This window comes from Muscardinus avellanarius (assembly GCF_963383645.1).
Source record: "Muscardinus avellanarius genome assembly, chromosome: 10".
NCBI classification, from domain to species: domain Eukaryota; kingdom Metazoa; phylum Chordata; class Mammalia; order Rodentia; family Gliridae; genus Muscardinus; species Muscardinus avellanarius.
This window is the reverse complement of record NC_137796.1, coordinates 68,128,452-68,150,223: the sequence shown is the minus strand read 5'-3', so window position 1 is coordinate 68,150,223 and position 21,772 is coordinate 68,128,452. Positions and strand designations below refer to the sequence as shown.

General features: G+C 38.6%; 1 protein-coding gene across 1 annotated transcript; it reads right to left on the bottom strand.

Annotated features, from left to right (window-relative positions):
• Positions 1-242: 242 nt before the first annotated feature.
• LOC308268668 (vomeronasal type-1 receptor 1-like) lies at positions 243-21,250 on the bottom strand (the record flags this gene model as incomplete). The annotated part of the gene is made up of 2 exons (XM_080703778.1): positions 243-945; positions 21,039-21,250. The coding sequence occupies 2 exons, from the start codon at positions 21,248-21,250 to the stop codon at positions 243-245; spliced, it is 915 nt and encodes a 304-aa protein (XP_080559904.1).
• Between the last annotated feature and the right edge of the window lie 522 nt (positions 21,251-21,772).

The window sequence follows — 21,772 nt, the reverse complement described above, 5'->3', positions numbered from 1 at the left end:
TTCACTATGAGAAATTTCCTTCAACTTCTCCACTGAACCTAGCACATATTGAGAAATCTTTTTATTATTAACTATATGATGTTTCTAACCCCATTAGGAAATAAATGTGTGAAGGACATTGCTAGATGTATTTTTCTTGGTATCCTAAATTCCTACCATGTGGTAGTTAATCAAATGTTACCAATGCTTAAAGAACTGCATCCAAGGAGAATAAACTCACTCTACTTGAAGTACATTTAAAATCAAATTGTTTCTGCCCTGTAGGCAAAGCATAACTGAGAGATACGGGCGTCACTGAGTATGAGCACAAAGGGGCTGAATGATGGAAAACAGGAGGCCACAAACACAGAGATGTTCACATTCCACTGCCCTGGGTGTGCAACTAGAGTCATCCAAATGGTCAAAATAGTATAGACAAAATAAAAGGCAGCAAAGGAGATCACCAAGATCAGAATGGTGCGTGTTGCTCTTGCTTCATGGGAAGGTCCAGAAGAATGAGTGTGACTGTGGATGTGTTGGACACGCTGCTTGTGTCTGTGCAGGACAAGGACCATGGAGCCACTGGCCCAGGCCATGAACACTAGACTCAGCAAGTCAGGGGAATAATATAAGACTGTATATACCGATAATTGACTATCTGGCTTTATCCAGGAACAGTATTCATAATTGTTTTCCACAGTTGAGTTCTTGCTATTCAATGGACCACTCACCAATATGGCAATAAACAAATTAATCAAGAGATGTAAGACCCAGCACAAGAAACAGCAGAAGCCAAGGAACTTGAGGGATTTAATCCTGAAATATATCCACCTACAAATACTGGGGTTGAGCTTAATGGCCTGGAAGCCATTAAGGAGGCACACAGTGCGGATGGATACACCTGTGCCCACTCTGTGAAAATAGAAAATTAGTTTACATCCAGCATCATCCAAAAAATATTTCCATCTAAAAGCCACTATTGTTTGAGGTATCCCTTTGGTTAAGAGAACCAAAAAATTTGCTAAGACAATTTGGTTGAGAATTAGGTCTGTGGGTCTCATCTTGTGTCCAGTGAGCAAAAAGAAACTGTAAAAACAAAGAAGGAAGGAATTCCCAAATATGCCAACTCCAGTCTGAGCAAAAAAGATGATGCCCAATTTCAGATTCTCAGAATCCATTGCATCCACATATAGGGAGTGTTGATTTCAACCAAAGTCTGAGGAATCAGTAAAAAAAAAAAAAAAAGGAGCAGAATTTAATGACTCATCATCATGATGGAGATGACTTTTCTCTGCATATCGTGATTCCTGTGATCTCACTTTGAGTGGTCCTTAGCCCTTTATACTTATTTTGGCAAGAACAACTCACCAAGAACTGCCTTGAAAGTAGTGCAGGCTCCATCTGTGAGGGCTTGGGTGAGTGAACAACAACAAAGGGCTCCACACCTCTGCAGTACAGAGATGCTTGATATCGGTGCACTTGGCATTGATTTATATCTTTTCCAGTATGATTAAAGAACTAGAATATGGTTTGAGTGTAAAATTCATTTTGTGCCTGCTGATTGGCATTTTGTCTGCAAGAAAGACAAGACAAAAACTGCACTTAGCTGCAATGTTCTGTGCTGTCACACAAAATGGTACACACGAACAGCTCAAATATCTGTGGGTTGCCCCCATTCACCATGTGATACAAACATAATCCATTTACAGATGGTATAATAGTTTCCTGTCTCCTTTTTGGAAGTCTCCTACCCCCACATTACATCAGCTCACATCCTGGAACCCTTCCAACATCCCATTCTGTAAGCAAATCAAAATGTCTAAGGTAAAATGCCATACTTTGAATAATTTGTATGTCTTTTTCAAAAATTTAACAAGAAGTCAGGTGTTATGATGCATGCCTGTAATCCAAGTACATGGGAGGCTGAGACAGGAGGACAACAGGTTCAAGGACAATCTCAGCAACTTAGTGAGAACTTGTTTCAAAATAAAGTAATAAAGGCTGAGGGTGTAGCTTGGAGGTAGAATTCCCCTGAGTTCAATCTCCAGTTTTTAAAAAAATTAACAAGTATGACTGTGCTACTATAATTGGTAGGCTTTTCTCTACTTCGAATATTTTCACTGATGACATTGTTGGGGGAGATTGGTATTGGGGGTTGAACCCAGGGATATTCTATCTCTGTGCTACATGCCCAGTCCTATTTTATTTTATTTTTTAAATTTTGAAGCAGGGTTTCACTAAGTGGCAGAGGACCTGAATAAATTGCTGAGGCTAGCTTTCAACCTGTGATCCTCCTATCTCATTCAGCCTTCTAAGAACTGGGAGTATAGAGTATAGGCATGTACCATCATACCTGGCACTGATGACACTTTTTTTTTGGTGGTACTGGGGTTCCTGGAAGCCCTTCTACCTCCGGGCTACACTCCCAGACCTATTTTTACATTTTTATTTGGAAACAGGGTCTCCTAAGCCAGCGCGGGCGGCTGGCTTCGAACCTGCGCGATCCTCCTGTCTCTGCCTCCCAAGCGCGGGGTTTACAAGCGTTCGCCACCACACCCGGCAGATGATGACATTTTTAACAGTCTCAGTAAGCTCTGGGATTTCTATGTTGAAGTTTGCATAGCTCAATGGCTTCCTAAATTGCGTACATTGCATTTTCTCCTAGGTACATGCTTAAGTGAAAAAACATGATACCCACATACAAAATATGCTGTGTTTTCGAAGCAAGTGGAAGAGTTATATACCAAAACTGAAAGTGATCAGGTTGGAAGGACAGGAATTAAACTTGATGAAATTTCTGTGTATTAATTTTGGATTGATATAAAATTATTTCATTGACTTTAAACAATGTTATATAAAAATGAAATTTAAATCCTATAAAATAAAAAATAAAATGAAATAACATGAAGTAATTGTGTCAGACTAAATATGAAAGCATCTGCAAGGGGCTTTAAAATAAAAGGGGGTAATATCTCTTCCCTCTCTTTCCTTTCACATACACACCTGAGTTCAAATAGGAGAATCTGAAGTCAGCATATAGCATCAATTTCAATATCCTTCTAGTAATATTACAATAAAGTTTTATAAATGTTGCCAGTGGAAAAAGTGGTTAAAGTGCTCATAGCTTCTGTCTGTATTATTTATTATTTACTTATTTATTTATTATTAATTTATTTTGTGGTACTGGGGATGGAACCTAGGGGAATTCAACCTCCACACCACACCCCCAGCCCTATTTTTCTTTTCGTCTTCTTAATTTTGAAACAGGGTCTCACTGAGTTACAAAGGGCCTCACGGACAGGAGACTGTCCGTAAACCACAATCCTCCTGTCTCTACCTCCAAATGCTGGGATTACAAGCTTGTGCCATCATGGCTAGCTTGTCTGTATTATTTCTAACAACTTTATAACTGAATATATTTTATAAATTTAAAAACATTTGAATTAAAATAGCTATGACAACAAAAACTTCTCAAAGATATCTTTAAGTTCTTTCTATAATCATACATGGCAAAATTCACCAGTATTGATAAGTGACAAAAGCCTAATAATTAAAATTTGGCAAATGTCATTTGAAAATTTAGCAATTTTACAGAGCTAAAAGCGAATCTTAAAACACCATTAAGATATGAGGATTGAGGAATGGTTTCAGTGGCTCATGTTTGTAAATCCAGTTACTCAGGAAGATGAGGCAAGATCATGGATTAAATAATATAGTGAAGCCCTGTCTCAATTGAAATAATGAAGATCAGAAACACATAATAGCAGAGACAAATAATATCTCAAGGTAGTATATTTAACTTCATTTTTCCAATTAAATGATTTAATGTTACTTCAATCTAAAGAGTAATATTTCTAATATTTGCCAAGTTACAGTAAAAGACAAAATGGAAATAACATAAATAAAATAAATACAATGGGTTCTATATACTTTATATAAAAATTAAAAAGCATTGATGGTTCAAAAATATCTACAGAGGACTTCCGGGAAGATGGCGACTGAGAAAAGCGGGGCTTAAGAGCCCCGCTAACAACTAGTCTCCAATACCACAAAATCAGCACCTTTCATAGCCAGAAAACACCATCACCAGAGAAACAAAAAAATCACCAGGCTCCAGAGAGAAAGTGGACTGAGAACAGAGATCAGAGCCACAGAGGAGAGACACCGGCCTCACGCCCGAGGATGCGGCAGCAGTGCCATACTGCCAGCAGCAACGGCGAGTTCACCGGACGGCTACAGCAAGCTGAGGTGAGCTGCTGCGGAACAGCCAGGTGGGATTTTTTAGCGCAGGGAGCACCTAAAGCTCCCAGTGGCTGAGCTCAGCACACGCTGCAAGAACTCAGAGTGGAATTCAAAAGCAAGAAGAAATAAGCCAGCCTCACGGCTGAGGGCGTACCAGCGGTGCCATATTGCCACCGGCAGCAGCAGCAGCGAATTCACCGAGTCCCCCTACAGCTACATCTGCGAACTCAAGAACAGTGAGTCAAATTGTGGGCCCCAGAGGAAAAATCCCAGTACTGTACTCCCTGGGACTTGACCCAGTGGGGGAGTGGTGGTGGCAGAGATATCACACCATAGGAGAATGTGCAACCTGGCACCCCCCATAGTTTAAAGCAGCCTCTATCGACTCTCTGGGTTGGAGACTCTGTGATACAACCCAGTAAAGGAGTAGTGGGGTCTAAGATACTACAGACTCGAGATCCAGAGCACCTTAAGTGAAGCCGTAGTGACCCAGCGAAGAACCTAGAGAAGGCACAAACTTCCGAAATCATGGGAAAGAGGAATAACACTGGAGCAATGAATGCCCCAAACCCCACAACATCAGAACCCGATAAAACAGAAAATCAGAGATTTCTAGAAGATCAAATCAGGAAAATAACTGTAGAAATAATAGAGGTGCTTCGAAAAGAACTCAGAGAGAGCCAAAAAGAGATAAAGGATGCAATTAATGAAGTAAAGGCCTCAATTCAAAGCACAAACAACCGATTAGAACACATGGAGAACAGAATCTCGCTCTTAGAAGATGATCATTCCAAAAATGAATGCATAGTTTCTAATCTAGAAAAAAATATCCAACAGCAGGAATCTGACATTGAAGAAATATGGGCCCATTTTAAGAGAGCTAACCTAAGAATAATTGGAATAGAGGAGGGAAAAGAAAGTGAAACCAAAGGGATCAACAATCTCTTCAAGGAAGTAATAGCAGAAAATTTTCTAAACATAGAGCAAGAGGTTGATACACAGATCCAGGAAACTTATAGAACTCCCTTTAGACAGGATCGGAGAAGAGGATCCCCACGCCACATAATTGTCAAAATGACCAATGTGGAAGCCAAGCAGAGAATCTTAAAGGCAACAAAAACAAAGGGCCAAGTGACATTCAGAGGCAAGCCAATTAGAATCACTCCAGACTTCCCAAACCAAGTCATGAGAGCCAGAAGGGCTTGGAGTAACATATTCCAAACTCTGAAAGAAAACAATTTCCAGCCAAAAATTTCCTACCCATAAAAACTTTCTATCAAATTAGATGGAGAAATAAGAAGCTTCCATGACAAACAGAAACTGAAGGAATTTATGTCTTCAAAACCAGCGCTAGAGAAAATACTCAAAGAGATGAACTACAAAGAAGAAATAGGTAACACACACCAGAACCAGAGAAACAAGATTTTCCATCCAACAGACAACTAAGATTGGTTATCTGTGGAGATTCATTATTTATGTTAGTCTTTTACCTATCTCTAAATTGTATTGTTTGCCTTTATTGTTGTTAATTTTTAGGATTTCTAGTTGGAATATTAATATACCTTCAGATATAGCATTTGGAAATATTTTATCCCATTCTATTAGTAACTGTTAACTCTGTTTACATTGTCTTTGGATATACAATATTTTTTTTATTTTTTAGGGAGTTTGTATACTCTTCTGTTGCCTGTGCCATTGAAATCATATCCAAGAAATTACTGCCAATTTCATTGTTGTGAGGTTTTATGACCTAGATTTTCTCCTAAAAGTTTATAGTCTTAAGATTTATATTTAGGTCTTTTATCTATTTTGAGTTAATACTTGTATATGGGATTAGGTAAGGGTCCAATTTTATTATTTTCCATGTAATTATTATTTTTCAACAATATTTAGTTAAAAGATTATTATTTCCACCACCAAATGTTCGTGGAAACCTTGTCAAAAATAACTTGACAATATAGGGAAGAATTTAGCTCTAGGCTTGTATTTAACTCCAATGGTTTATATATCTGCCTTTAGAACAGTACTACACTGTTTCAATTATTGTAGCTTTATATGGTTTGAAATCAGAAAATATATATCTTCTAGCTTTGTTCTTTTTCAAGATCATTTTGGGTATCTAGAATCCATATTCCATATTAGGATAGATTTTTTCCTGAAAAATAAATATATAAATATATGATAGTTTCACTTAAAAAATAGAAAAAAATATTCTCTGGTAAGAAAGAAAGCAAAAAGAAATATTGAAATGTTATCTTTAAGTCATCAAAAGCTTGGTATCAGACAAATGAAACTGTTACGTGAGATTATCATTTTTAATTTTGGATAAATTGCTATAATACTAGATGTCAACCACTAAGCCAAGCATGGGAAGGAGGGATGGGGAGAGAATGGGGTGGGGATCGGGTGGGGGTTGACTGGGTGATGTGTGCATGTATGTCTACAAAAGTTTGTATCCCACTATGATGTATGAATACAGTGCACCAATAAAAAATAAAAATTAAAAAAAATCTACAGTACATTCTGCACACATATGGGTGGATATATTTTTATGATAAATATAAATATTGGGAAGTTATTTATTACGTGGTATAAAATAACAGTACCAGCTGGGTGTGGTGGCGCATGCTTATAATCCCAGCATTTGAGAGAGAGGTTGAGACAGGATGATTGTTGTTCGCAGACAGCCTCAGCTACTTAGTGAGGCCCTTTGCAACTCAGTGAGACCCTGTTTCAAAATAAAGAATAAAAAATAAGGCTGGAGGTGTAGCTCAGGTTCTATCCCTAGTACTGAAAAAGAAAAAAATTATAGTACCATTATTTCAATAAACTAGAGGTAAGCTTGACCACATACAACTAAATAACAAACTGTATCCTAAATGTAAAAAATATCAAATCTCCTAAGCAGAAATGTTGGAGTACATTCCTTCAATTTGGGGTTGAATATAAAATCAATACACATGGTCAAAACAAATGTTCACATATTCTATAATAAGTAATATATGCAGAAATTATATTACAAAAACAAACTAAAATTAAATCTCTCATTCTTAGCCACAACATATAAGAAACAGCATTCAACAATATTGGCAGCAACCATACCACTCGACAGATGATGGTAATATATGTGCATGTGTAGGACTTAAACAAATTTATATGTTAATAAAATGTTTGTGTCAAAAATAACCAAAAAATTCTAAGAAAATGTAAAGTGGGTTTCTACTGTTTCAATACTTATAAAATATTCATTTGTTAAAATAATATCATGGCTCAGCCGGGCATGGTGGCGCACGCTTGTAATTCCCTCGCTAGGGAGGTGGAGACAGGAGGATCGTGCAGGTTTGAAGCCAGCCGCGCTGGCTTAAGAGACCCTGTTTCCAAATTTTAAAAAATATAAAAAATAGATCTGGAAGTGTAGCCCAGAAGTAGAGGGCTTCCAGAAACCCCAGTACCACCACCACGAATAATAATAATAATAATAATAATAATTATTATTATTATTATTATTATTATATCATGGCTCAATTCTCTGATACAATATTTATATTTTACTTATCGCAAACCATAATTAATAAAACATTACTGAGAAAATAGAGCTCATTAGCATGGACCTAAAATTAGAAGACATTTTGTCCTTGTTTGATTTTAAAATATACACAGGCTTATATCATAATTTTCTTAAAATTCATCCTGTTTGACTTGTATGCGTTTAACTTTAAAACGTTTTTTGCTCATAATTTAAACACTGCATTTTTTCAGAATAGTTAATTTTGAAATAAGAGAAGTAATATCCACAGTTTTCTCAACCTCTGTTGTTTTCATTGTGATGGATTATACAATTTAATAATTAAAGGTTTAAGAAAGGTATAGGCACAGGTCAACCCATGCAGACAAGATTCCTGGCTGTGGAGGCACTGGTCATCCTGGAAGCAACCCTGTGTGCCTCACAGACTTCCAGCAGGACCTTGGATAGAGGATGCACAGCAGGCGTCACCCAGTGCCAGCTCCAACAGAGGCAGGGCTCAACGAACACACACAACAAACATAACAGCAAGCAAACAAACATAAAACTGTCTAGATGAATACTAACTACTTGTGAACAGTGATCTGAGTTGGGATTTGATAAAAGACAAGAGTAGTTTATCAGTATGACTATTCAATTTAATTTTATATGCACATGGGCTCTCTAGTAAAAATTGTAACTTTTATAACACTACTCAGGATGAAATAAGAAAATAGTAAATCACTAGTGTAATTAAAATAGGCTACAAAACTAGAAAAACATACAAACTGATAAAGGGCATAAAGGAAAGTACCAGGAATCATCTTCAAGAGAAATCACAAAGTGAAATAACAAAATGTGTTATTTCAGTGAAATTATGTCAATAGAATTTGCTGTGGAAATTTTAATAGTTTCCATGAGCTGATGAGCCTAGCAGTTTGGACACTTCTGGGTTGAATCGACAAGCCCATGAGACCTGCAATGACTCACAGGTTACAGTGATGCATAATTTCCTTGAAGTGGTTCTGTAGAGACACAGGGAGGAGCTACATCAGGAGCCTCAGGTTTCAAGGTGGGGGGCTTACTTGATCTCCCAATAGAGACTTTTGTCAGAGATTGTTGTTTCTGAATAAATGAGGATTGTGATATAAATGGGACATGTGGTTGAGATGAAATCGACCAATATCTAAGGTATACTAGAGAGATAATAGATACAGGTAGAGATTTATTATTACAGATAAAAATCATAGTGGAAACACTTGGAGGGTTGAGAGGGTTGATTAGTATGAGAATATCCAGTCACATTTAAAGACTTCCACATTAGGGCAAAATTTATATTTTGAGATATAAAATGCTAATTATTAGTTTTTACATACAGCCACAATATTTATTCATATTCATCATTATATAAGATTTTAATTTTAGAACTGAAAGGCAAAGGAACCTTTTAAGCATTCTCCTAAGGATAAAAAATTAGGGACACATTATTATTGATGTCACTGGGCACAATACTCTGGGAAGCCTCTAATTCCCTTAGTAACAGTCCTTCCTCGTTGTATTTAAAAAATCTTTTCTTCTCCTTCTTCTCCTTCTTCTTTCTCCTTCTTCTCCTTCTCCTTCTCCTTCTCCTTCTCCTTCTCCTCCTCCTCCTCCTCCTCCTCCTCATCCTCATCCTCCTCTTCTTCCTCCTTCTTCTTTTGCTCCACTATCATCTATCTATCTATCTATCACCTATCATCTCTATCTCTCTTCTCTCCCCCAACCTACCTATCACCCAACAAAAGTTTGTTTTTTATATTTTCAATCTCACAAAGCCAGTTTTTTTTTTGTGTGTGTGTGTGTGTGTGGTACTTGGGTTCCTAGAAACCCTTCTACCTCTGGGCTACACTCCCAGACCTATTTTTTACTTTTTATTTGGAAACAGGGTCTCTTGAGCCAGCAAGGCTGGCTTCGAACCTGCGCGATCCTCCTGTCTCCACCTCCCAAGCGCAGGGATTACAAGTGTGTGCCACCACGCCCGGCACAAAGCCAATTTTTAAAGACTTACTAATCTTAGATTTCCTGAGATGAATTCTTCCTGAAAATCTGATACTTCCCTGCAATTGGAAAGGCTACTTACCAATTGTGGATGTGCATTCCAAGACATAGATGCAGAAGCAGCCTCTGAATTGTGAGAATGAGATGCAGGAACCTTAGATAAAAGGGCTGAGCTCCATGATCTCACCTCTTGCTGGGGAGTGATTATAAGTTTCACCTGCAAGTACAGCAGCAGCATTGGGACTGAAGATTACCTCTGGAAAGCATTTGGGATTTCACAGAGCACTGAAAGTTATTTGAAATGCTTCAGAAAATTTCTGGCAGGAGTGGCAGAAAGTGATGGGGGAGAAAATGTTTTGGAACTAAACAATAAGACTAGTGCCCCATGAGGATTTAATAAATGGAAGGATGTAAATCATATTCCCACAGGATCTTCTCCAAAAAGATTTTTTTTTCCAAAATATGTCTGAGAAAGTGGCAGTGGCCATCAATGAGGCAGCTGCCCTGTAATTTACAGCTGATTCTGCTCAGGGCCTAGCCTAACATCCCTCTTTTCCTCTAGATCAACAACTTAACATAGGTTCAAGGCGGCACTGACGGATGGGGGCAATAGTGCTAAATATAGAAGTGAACTGCATTTCAAAAGAATGCCATGGCTTTCAGAATATGCATAAATATAAGCTCTGATATTAATATAATATATATTAATATATATTAATGGATATTAAGGGTATGAGATTATGATGGTCAGAACATAAACCTGTATCAGGCAAAATTCCTTGACACAGGCTCACTAATTCAAGATTATTTATTTAGTATTGTAGCATGTGTATTATCCATTAAAATTATATGTTTAGTATAGTAGCTTGGCTATAAAAATGGACTAAATGGTTATAAAAATGGACTAAAGATGGCCTACATAGATGAGGTTGGAATGCAGATACGCTTTTAGTATACTATAGAGAATGAAAGCCAAAGGCCATGTGAAATTGGAATAAGAGAGTGTATTTGTCACTGAAGTTATGCTTCTCCACCCTGGGAGGTCTCGAGAACATATTTTTTGTGACTATGAGAAATTAGTATGTGAGGGGGTGCCCCAGAATTTGAGAAACCCTCTCAAATAGTTCTCTGTAGTTCAAAATTCACAATAGGAATCACTGCCTGTGAATTGGGAAACCTAAGTGCAATGCAGGAAATTGGATGCAGGGTTGCAAGAACCAGGTGGTGGCACTTAATGGCCAAAGGCAAGGTAGGTTGAGTTACTTACTGTAGTGTGCAGCTAAGTTAAGGAAGCAATCTGAATGGTCTGACTCATAAAGACTCTGGTGTTGGATAGTTGTTTATAGTATTCCTAGATGTGACATAGATGGAAAGTCTGTATCCTTACTAGGTCTGAATAACCAGAAAGTATTCTCCAACATGTAAACAACAGTTGAACCTGAATCAAAAACATAATTCCTGAACCCATTTCTCTACTGAGTCAGTTTATAGAACCAGAACCCCCTGAATGAGGCATGGTCCCCTCCCAAAGGATCCACATCACTGCCAAAAACCTACATGATATCATTTCTCTAGGTGATATGGACTTTTACCAGGGTAGCTATTCATTAAGAAAAAGTAAATCAGATGTTTTTTGAAATACAGGACAGTACTTATGAACTAATTCCTAGAGACCCGAGATATTACTGTGGCCCAGATAGAGTAGGAACTGGTGGAGGTCAGAAGATTCATGAATTTTATACCAGATTCATCTCACAGTAGATCAAGTGGGTTCCTGAACCATTCCTGTGATTATTTCTCAAGTTCTGGCATGCATGATTAGGATACACATCCCCAGAAAACTAGCATTCCCACACTGGTTCTTTGACCTCTGGATTGAGGGTTCTTTTTATTGGTACATTGTAATCATACTTCTTAATAAAGTTCAGGGTTGTAGAGGTACTTTTTGATCACTTGCCCAGTTCCCTCTCCACTCTCCCCCCACATTGATTAGCTTTTATAAGTTTGTGTATGTACATCATGACTATTGAGGTGTTTTTGAGGGTTCTTTTGCTGAGAAAGGTCAAGTGAAGAGAACTAGTGCTCTCTCTCCCTAGGAAAATTGTAAACCAGAGCAATATCACATGCCTGGGGGATAACAGTGGTGGGTGCCTTCGTGAAAGACTTGAAGGATGCAGGATGGTGATTCCCACCACATCCCCATATAACTTGCCTATTTGGTCCTTTCAAAAGAAAGATGGAGCGAAGACACTGTGTTATCACAGGTTTAACCAGGTGGTCACTTGAAGTTGACTCCCACCAACCTCAGGCCAAGACCTCCGAGCTACAGCCCCTGCTCTATTTTTTATTCTTTATTTTGAAACCAGGTCTCACTGAGTTACAGAGGGTCTCACTAAGTAGCTGAGGCTGTCCGTGAACCACGATCCTCCAGTCTCAACCTCCCTAATGCTGGGATTACAAGCGTGCGTCACCACGCCCGGCTGTTAATTAGAATTTAACTCATGGCAATCTTCTATTTAGTGAAGAACCTAAAGAAAGAAATCTTAATCTATTTTTCACAAATATAGAAATACATTTTTTTGGTGGTACTGGGGTTTCTGGAAAACCTTCTTCTGGGCTACACTCCCAGACCTATTTTTATACTTTTTTATTTGGATACAGGATCTCTTAAGGCAGCATGCTGGCTTTGAACCTGCGTGATGCTCCTGTCTCCGCCTCCCAAGCACGGGGATTACAAGCGTGCGCCACCACACTTGGCCAGCCTACTCTTAATAAACATGACTGGCTTATTTTATCTGTACATTATTGGCTATTCAAGTATCCTTGACCTCAATATCAGTGGTTTTTTTTTTTAATTCAACACTCCGGTGTACTCTATTAGTTCCTACTGGATTTTTTGAGCCTTATTTGGAATTCTCAGGAAAAAAAGAGAAATTTCTATGAAAAACAATTTACCTGATATCTCAAGTAATTTAGGTGCACTTTAGGAATTTACAATTTGATGATATGCTGACACAAAAACTTGTAGAGGATCTTAAGAGGAGTTGAGGACATTCATAGATAAAACATACATAGATAAAAGCAAAGTTAAGTAGATAACAAAATACAACTTAAATACAGCAATTAGTGCTCCTCAAATGTATAGCCCTTTTAATTTTTTAATTAACATCAGCAGGATAGGAATTTATCTCAATTAAAACAAAAGGTCAGACAAAGAGGAGGGAACTTTCCTTTCTGGTTATATCTATTTAAGGTGACAATATTGGATTCACATATTTCCACAAATACAAATAATAGAAAAATCAACATACTTTGTTAAGGCAAAGTTATGGAAATTCTCCCTATCTGACAGTAACTGTACAGGACAAACATTTTACTAGAGTTATATGACTGTCCATTGAAGTGTATCAGATCTGAATATGTGGTGCTTAGAGAAAGAAGCTTTCCTGACTTTCACATCAGGACTGGTTTCTTTCAACACTGTGTCTCATAAGTACCTTACAATTGATGAACCGAGAGGCTGCTCCAGATGTTGGGAAGCCAATTTGTTACATAAATCTTCTGGACGGCAACTTAGATTCTCTTTGATCCAGGAATAGCGTATCTTGGCCTATCAGGTATGCCCTATCTTTGGTGCTTACAAGCACCCGTCTCTTAAAGGAAGAAGACTTTGGCCAAAGAGAGAGAGAGAAGAGAGAGAGAGAGAGAGAGAGAGAGAGAGAGAGAGAGAGAGAGAGAAGGAAAATAGAAATAAAAAAGAAAACACCTCAAGAACCATACCTAGAAGCTTGAATTTAAAAATATCATCTCCCTTCTTTTTTCTCCTTAGTTTAAAAGGAGTCTTGGGGGGCAACTCATGCTTAGATAGAAGGCTTATCAAACACAGACAGACAGCTGAGAATCCTGAGGGCCTTTTTGCACCTACAGATTAAGAGAGAAGAACAGGGAAAAGGGACCTAGGAGATTTTATGTGACTTTATATATTCACATATGCATCAATTTAAATTTGGATTTTCAGCCAAAAAGGTATTTGTTATAACTCTTGGCCCCAAAGAGAAATCATGTTTGCTCTACTATCCCACAAATGTCAAAGCCAGTCTACTTGTATTTTGTCAGCTTGCATGAAGTCTGTTCTCAATTTCTGCAACTATATTAATTTCTCTATCTTTGGCCAGTACTATAGGATGGTTTCAGCTGTGATTATATTGTTATAGGTTTTTGAGTTATTATTGATCATGCTGCATAAATCTGCCCCCACAGATCATTCATTTCTACTGAGTTTGGAGATTGGGGATCCCCTGACTCAGTGCTTCATCCTTTAAGTAATATTATAATCTATATTTTCAGCTTATTTTACTTTTCTAAGTACCTTAATGGCTGTCTCCCCCTTTTTTGGTGGTAATGGGGTTCCTGTAAACCCTTCTACCTCCGGGCTATACTCCCAAACCTATTTTTATACTTTTTTATTTGGAAACAAGGTCTCTTAAGCCAGCACGGCTGGCTTCGAACCTGCGTGATCCTTGATCCTCCTGTCTCCGCCGCCCAAGCACTGGGATTACAAGTATGCGCCACCATGTCCGGCAAGCTGTTTCCCCTTCTGGCAGTCCTTGTCTATCTGGAAACAACAGCCTCCTGTTCACCTCAGACTCTCAAGTAAAATATGAAGATAACACTTCTTTTGTACCATGTATTAACACTAAATGGTGCTGAAACGAACTTGCTCAGTCCTGGGGGGCAAATCTGGTACTGAGTCTGTTTGGAACTGAGATCCTCAGAAAGATGGACAAGGGCTTAGGTTGCAGTTCTGCAGCCACTTATCTGCAGCAATTTTTTCCCTTTTATGAAATAAACTTTAAGTTCCTGTTCACGGCGCTAAAAGTGGAGATTCCTCTCCGGGAAAAAATCTGAAATAATTATTGACATGGACAACCGCCACCAGTATTTATACCCTAGACCCCGTGTAAGCACCAAAGGACAATAGTGAGGCATTAATTGTAAACAAGATAAACAGGATAAAAGAAGATCCATGGCTTCACAGTTTAAGATTCGTCTGGGACTAGGTGATTAAAGTCAGCCCCCTTGGCCTTTGTCATTGGAATCAGGTTTCTGGCCTTGGGTGAGCCTTAGGGAGCAAGGTCTGGAGTCTGGAAAGGCATCCAGGACAGGCAGGCACCTGTAAAGGTGGGGGTTCACACCCAAAGTCCGTTTTGGGGAAATTCAGTCTTCTAGAATCTCCTTTGATCCTTCCAGAGTCTTTTTGTCACTAGGGCTTAGTCCAGGCCCTCTTTGATCAAGATCCATGGGCTGTGTTGCAGATTTGTCCGGTCCTGTCTGCTCCACCATCCCCTATGAGGCAATAAATATATTACAGTTAGTAAAACAGGGCAAAAACATTATAACACAGGTGATTGGATTTCTATAATTGTTCTTTAATGCATGATTTTGGAGCAGACTTTCGAGTTTTTTACTGTACTGCTGCTGAGTCCTAAGGATAGGCTTGTTAAGGCCAGATAAGAGCTTATTAGCATCTCTTAAGAGGAAAAACAAATGGCCCAGGTTCCAGAGACAGTTTTGCATCTCTTTGGGAAATGGGTTTGCAGCTTCCCCTGCTGGTTGAGAGGTCCTGGGAGCTAATCTTTAGATCAAAGGACTTGCCTTCAGAAAAAACCAAAAGGAATTTTGCAGCCCCTGAATTCTGGCTGCCCTTTACAAGAAAATGTATCTTTCATGGACTCAATTTTTTCCACAGTCCTAATTCTTGGGATCCTGTTTTACATCATTGGAGCTTTTTAGAGTAGAAATCTAAGAGCAGGGAGTATTTCTGCCAGAGATGATGCCTCTTTCCTCGGGGCGTGGCCTCCATGGACCTTGCCGATTGATACAAGCATTTGTCACGCTCCTATATGCCGAGGTGGGCGGTGGCAAAATGGGACCAAGTTGATAGTTTACAAATCAGTAGTATCAACAGGATGGCCTGGGAATTTGTTTAAAATATGTGTATGTGAGTCCACTACACCATTAGTCTATGCACTGAACCTGAGGTCTTCAAGAGAATATTTAATCCTAAATAGGTGCAAAAGTAAAAATCACAAAGACCAAGGAGATAATTTAATGAATGATCAGCAATGAGGAGGAAAACAAACAAACAAACCCCAGTTCACACTGGAGAAAGGGAAATGCGGGAAATTCTTTAGCCAAAGTTCCAGCCTTATTGAGCATTGCAGAATTCACACTGAAGAAAAGCCTTATAAATATAAGGAAGACCTAATTTTATAATTTTGCACACATTTTATTGCCACAACTTTTTTGCATGGCCCAATTTAAGTATAAGTGAAATATTATGTGAAGAAAGACAAAATTGAATTGGAGACCATCTGTCCAGTTTCTAATATAATACATAAATTTGGTCACCACTTACCCATTTTATTATTCTATATACCCACTAGTATTTACCCTTTGGATTACAACCTATATACTTTTATACATTTACTGGTGCATTGTAATCTCACATTATAATGAAGTTCAAAGCTCATTTATCTCTTTTTAAAAAAAATTTATTGGAGCTAGGCGTGGTGGCACATGCTTGTAATCCCAGTATTCGGGAGGCTGAGACCTGGAGGATCGCGGTTGGTGGCCAGCCTCAGCTACTTAGTGAGGTCCTCTGCAACTCAGTGAGACCCGGTTTCAAAATAAAGAATAAAAAATAGAGCAGGGGGTGTAGCTTGGAGGTTGAATGCCCCTGGGTTCCATCCCCAGACCCTCAAAAAACAAAACAAAACAAAAATTTATTGGTGTATTGTAGCCATGCATCATAATGGAGTATGAGATGGTGGAGGCATACATGCACACATCACTTATTAAGCTCTTCCCCAAATCCCACCCCATTTCCTCTCTCTTCCTTCCTTCTCATGTTTGGCTTAGTGGTTGACTGATGTGTCTGTGAATGTACATCATATACATTAGAGCATTTCCCTCTTCCCTCCTCCCATCCCCCTCAGTTAGGTAATCTTATTTTAAGATAGCCTAGGAGGCAGGAAAAATAGTAACTTTCTGTTCTACTATTTTACATAAATGTTTTTATATTTCAGCTTAACTGATAAAAATCACAATCACAGCATATGCTTCCTAAACTGGAAGAAAATCTGGTTGGTGTGAAGGTCATTAATACAAATATTTTAAAAAATCAGATAAAGAACAAGTCAGGAGTCAAGTGTGCTGACATATTCCTGTAATCTCAATACCTGGGAGGTTGAGACAGGAGGATCACAAGTTTGAGACTAGCCCCAGCTTCTTAGCGGGACTCTCAGCAACCTAGTGAGAACTTGTTTCAAAACAAAAAATTTTTAAAAAGAGCTGGAGTGTAGCTTGGATGTATATAACGCCCCTGAGTCCAATTCCCTATAGCATGCACACACGCATGCATGCACACACACACATACACACAAATAAATGAGTAAGAGAAACACAAATTAAGAGGACATGATTAGCCGGGCGTGGTGGCCCACGCTTGTAATCCCCGCGCTTAGGAGGCAGAGACAGGAGGATCGCGCTGGTTCAGAGCTAGCCTCGCTGGCTTAAGAGACCCTGTTTCCACATAAAGTTAAAAAACAGGTCTGGGAGTGTAGCCCGTGGGAGTGTATCCCGGAGGTAAAAGGGCTTCCAGGAACCCCAGTATCACCAAAAAAAAAAAAAAAAAGAGGACATGTTTACATTCAAACACAAACTATTATGTCAAATGAGTAAATGTTTAAATTAACCACATTTTTTGACATCTCAAAGCTCCCTTCACTAGGTGTTTATTTTTTATCAATATACATAAAGGTATATATTTTCATTTGAAGCACAACTAATATTCCATGGCATGCTCAGCCACTCCCATCTATCCCTTTGAGAAAGAAACCAGGCAGCAAAGAATGCCCTGGCTTTGGCTCGTGTGGAACAAAGACCTTATGCTTAAGGCCAACAGAGTCCATTAATAAGCTTCTTAAAGCCTCAAATCAGTTGAGAGCTTTTCAGTATCTTTGACATAATTTTACCAGGTAAAGTAAGCACCTCATCTTAGGTGAGGACAGAGATGGGAGGGATAGAATGTCAAGAGGTAAAATGGGTGTGACAGTAGTCATAACAACAGCTGACACTGAAACATAACCATATACCCTACACTACCGGGCACTTTACACTACTTCCTTGAACCCAGAAAATTACATGGTGAGGTAAGTCTTTCTGCACTATTGTTCCATAGATAATGAAGCTGAAGCTTCAATAATTATTTGATTACCCAGTTTCCTTTGGAGGAAAATGAGATCACAAAGTTCTCTGAGTTGCCCTGAGTCATGACTGCATGTAAGTAGCTCAGCAGGAAGTGGCACCCACTGTGACATCAGTCTTATCAGCATGCTACATTTACCTGCCAATCTCATCTCATCTACACATGGTCAGGGACCCCTTGGGGTCAGAGAAACGAGGTCATTAAAAATTGAACTGCTGATTGAACTGACTTCTCTTGTCGTGGGGACAGAGAGAAATGGTACAAGAAGGGAAGACTTCAGTTTTAATTCCTTAACTGACACACTTTCCTTGTGATTACCGAGAATAAGAAGATGGGGAAATGCCATTTTTTACATTTATATGGTTGCAAAGGGCCCCTCTTGAGATCTGAAGGAGAAAAAGTCACTTCCTGGGACTCACTCCAACTTTACAATTATGCACATGTCCTGTGATCTCTGCCTCCTAACTTATCCCAGGTCATCCTTTCTGCATCATATTCAATGCCATTATCTTGAGCCAGTATACCACCCATGACCTACACCCTCTCCCATATCAATTCTGCCCCCTCAGATTTTTATACTTCAAGTTGTAATGTGCATGATACTCACCAGACTATTGATTTTAGTGTGAATGAAAACTAAGGTAGCATGAAGGAAAGGAAGAAACACATACTTATTTTTTTTAACAAATGTAAGAAATATTTGTGAGATTGTTTTTTTAAGAAAATAAAGAGAAGCCGGGCGTGATGGCGCACGCTTGTAATCCCCGCGCTTGGGAGGCAGAGACAGGAGGATCGCGCAGGTTCGAAGCCAGCCGCGCGCGCTCTGGCTTAGGAGACCCTGTTTCCAAATAAAAATGTAAAAATAGGTCTGGGAGTGTAGTCCGGAGATAGAAGGGCTTCCAGGAACCCCAGTACCACCAAAAAAAAAAAAAAAAAAAAAAAAAGAAAGAAAGTAAAGAGAAGCCAGGTGTGGTGGAGCATGCTTGTAATCCCAGCATTTGGGAGGCAGAGATGGGAGGACCGCGGTTCAGAAACAGCCTCAACTATTTAGTGAGGCTCTTTGCAACTCAGTGAGACCCTGCTTCAAAATAAAGAATAAAAAAAATATAGGGCTGGGGGTGCAGCTCAGTGGTAGAATGCCCCTGGGTTCCATCCCCAGTACTGCAAAAAAAAAAGTAAAGAGATAAAAGTAAAAGTAACATATTTTAAATTAAGGAACATTAAAAGACTCATTAATTGGGTAAAGATAACCATACTTGACGTTTTAAGATGTATATTATAGAATATAGGTTATGCAGATAAATAAAAAGTGTACTAAAAATTCATAATTTCCAGATATTAATATAAAGGAAAAATCCTGAAGTATATTCAATTTACTAAAGAAATGGTTAAAGTTTAGAAAAGTCAGCCTTTCTCATTTGAAATTTGTGAATTATGTAAAAATAGCTAAGAAAATATTTTCTAAATATTATAAAGCTAATGTTGGACTCATAACTACATTTTTCTGAAGATTAAAATTTATTTGTAATTTATGAAATATTAAACATAAAAAGGTTGAATGAAATGTTTTACAAATAACTGAAATTAAGGATAATTTACAGTTCAACCCACAGTGTCACCCTTCTTGGATTTTTTTATTGGTGCATTGTTGTCATACATCTTAATGGGATTCAAGATGGTAGAGTCATATATGGAAACATCACTCACTTAACCCTTCCCCAGTTCCTATCCCATTCCCTCCTCCTTCTATCCCCTTCTTGGATTTTTTTACTTATCCTGAGTGCTCTTCCAGAACCTTCTGTCAGCTTCTTTTCTTCATTCCTGTTCTTCTGCTCTCCCCATTTCTACACACTCTAAGCATAAAAGATTTCTTCCCACCCTTTGAAGCTGCACATGTATTCCTTAACCCAGAGTCTTTCCAAATGTTATTTCCACTATCAGAAAGAAGTGTACCCAAATACATTTAATGTATTTCTTACACAAAAAAAGCATTTTTATGCATCTTTATGAGATCCAGAGTGGTAGATGTTTCCTAATTGCATATCTTTAATTACTGCAGTTCATTATGTGAAACTTCCCTGATTTCTCTACCAAACCTAACATAGATTAAGAATTCTTTCAATAATTAAGTACCCAATGTTCATTTTTAGCTCAATTAGGCAATCTGAGTATAAGGGACATTACTGGTCTTATTTGTCCGGCATTCCAAATTTCCATCATGTAATAGTTAATCAAATGTTAACCAATGTGGAAATAACTGTAAAGAGGAGATAATGACCTCATCCTACTTGGGGGATATTTAACAATCTAATTGTCTTCACCCTGCAGGTGAAGCAGAACTGAGAGATACGTTTGTCATTGGCAATGAGCACAAGGGGGCTGAGTGCTGGAAAACACGAGGCCACAAGCACAGAGCTGTTTACACTCCACCTCCCTGGGTTTGTAGCTACAGTCATCCATAGGGTCAAAATAATATAGATTAAATAAAAGGTAACAAAGTAGATTACCAGGACTAGTATGGTGTGTATAGCTCTGGTCTCATGGGAAAGTCTAGAAGAATGTTTGTGGCTGTGGATGTGTTGAACTTGCTGCTTGTGTCTGTGCAGGACAAGGACTATAGAGCCACTGGCCAAGGCCATGAATATTAGACTCATTATATCAGGGGAATAATATAAGAATGTATGTACTGACACATGATTCTCTGTCATTGTCCAGGAACAGTAGCCATAAGTCTCTTTCACAGTAGAGTTCTTGCTCTTCAATGGACCAGTCACTAATACAATAACAAATGAATTAATCAAGAGTTGCAGGACCCAGCACAGGAAACAGCATAAGCCAATGAATTTGAGGGATCCCATCTTGAGCTCCACCCACCTACAAATACAGGGGTTGAGCTTAATGGCCTGGAAGCCATTGAGGAGGCACACGATACGGAAGGACACACCTGTGGCCACTCTGTGAAAATAAAAGATAAGTTTACATCCAGCATCATCCAAAAAATATCTCCATCTGAAAGCCACTATTGTCTGAGTTATCCCTTTGGACAATAGAACCAAAGAGTTTGCTAAGACCAGCTGGTTAAGAATTAGGTCTGTGGGTTTCACCTTGTATCCAGTGAGCAAAGAAAAACTGTAAAAACAAAAAAGGAAGAAATTTCCAAAGATGCCAACTCCAGTCTGAGCGAGGAAGAGGATCCCCAATTCCAGATTCCCAACATCCATTGTATCCACATGTAGGGGGGGTGGTTATTTCAACCAAAGTCTGAGGAATCAGTAAAAAAGGAAAAGAATGTAATAACTCACCATCATGATGGACAGTAGTTTTTTGTGCTTATCTTAATTCATATTATCTCACATTTAGTGACCCTTAGCCCTTCATGCTTAGATTTGCAAAGGTAACTCTCTGAAGCTCGGCCTTGGAAATAGCACAGGCTTTATCTCCAAGAACCTGGGTTGAGAGAGCAAGCATTTGGGCCTCCAAAAGCCTCTGTGACAACAAAGATAAGTAAAGCTTTCTGCATACTGGAAACTTGGTGTTGCTTCAGAATTTTTCCAACATGATTGAGGAATTAGGAAAAGATTTTAGCATAAACCACATTTTATGTTTGTTGGTTGCCATTTTGTCTGTAAGAAAACTCATAGAAATGTTGAAAAATTCACTGAGATGAAATGTTCTGTGCTTAGCCGGGTGTGGTGGTGCACGCTTATAATCCCAGCGCTTGGGAGGCTGAGACAGGAGGATCA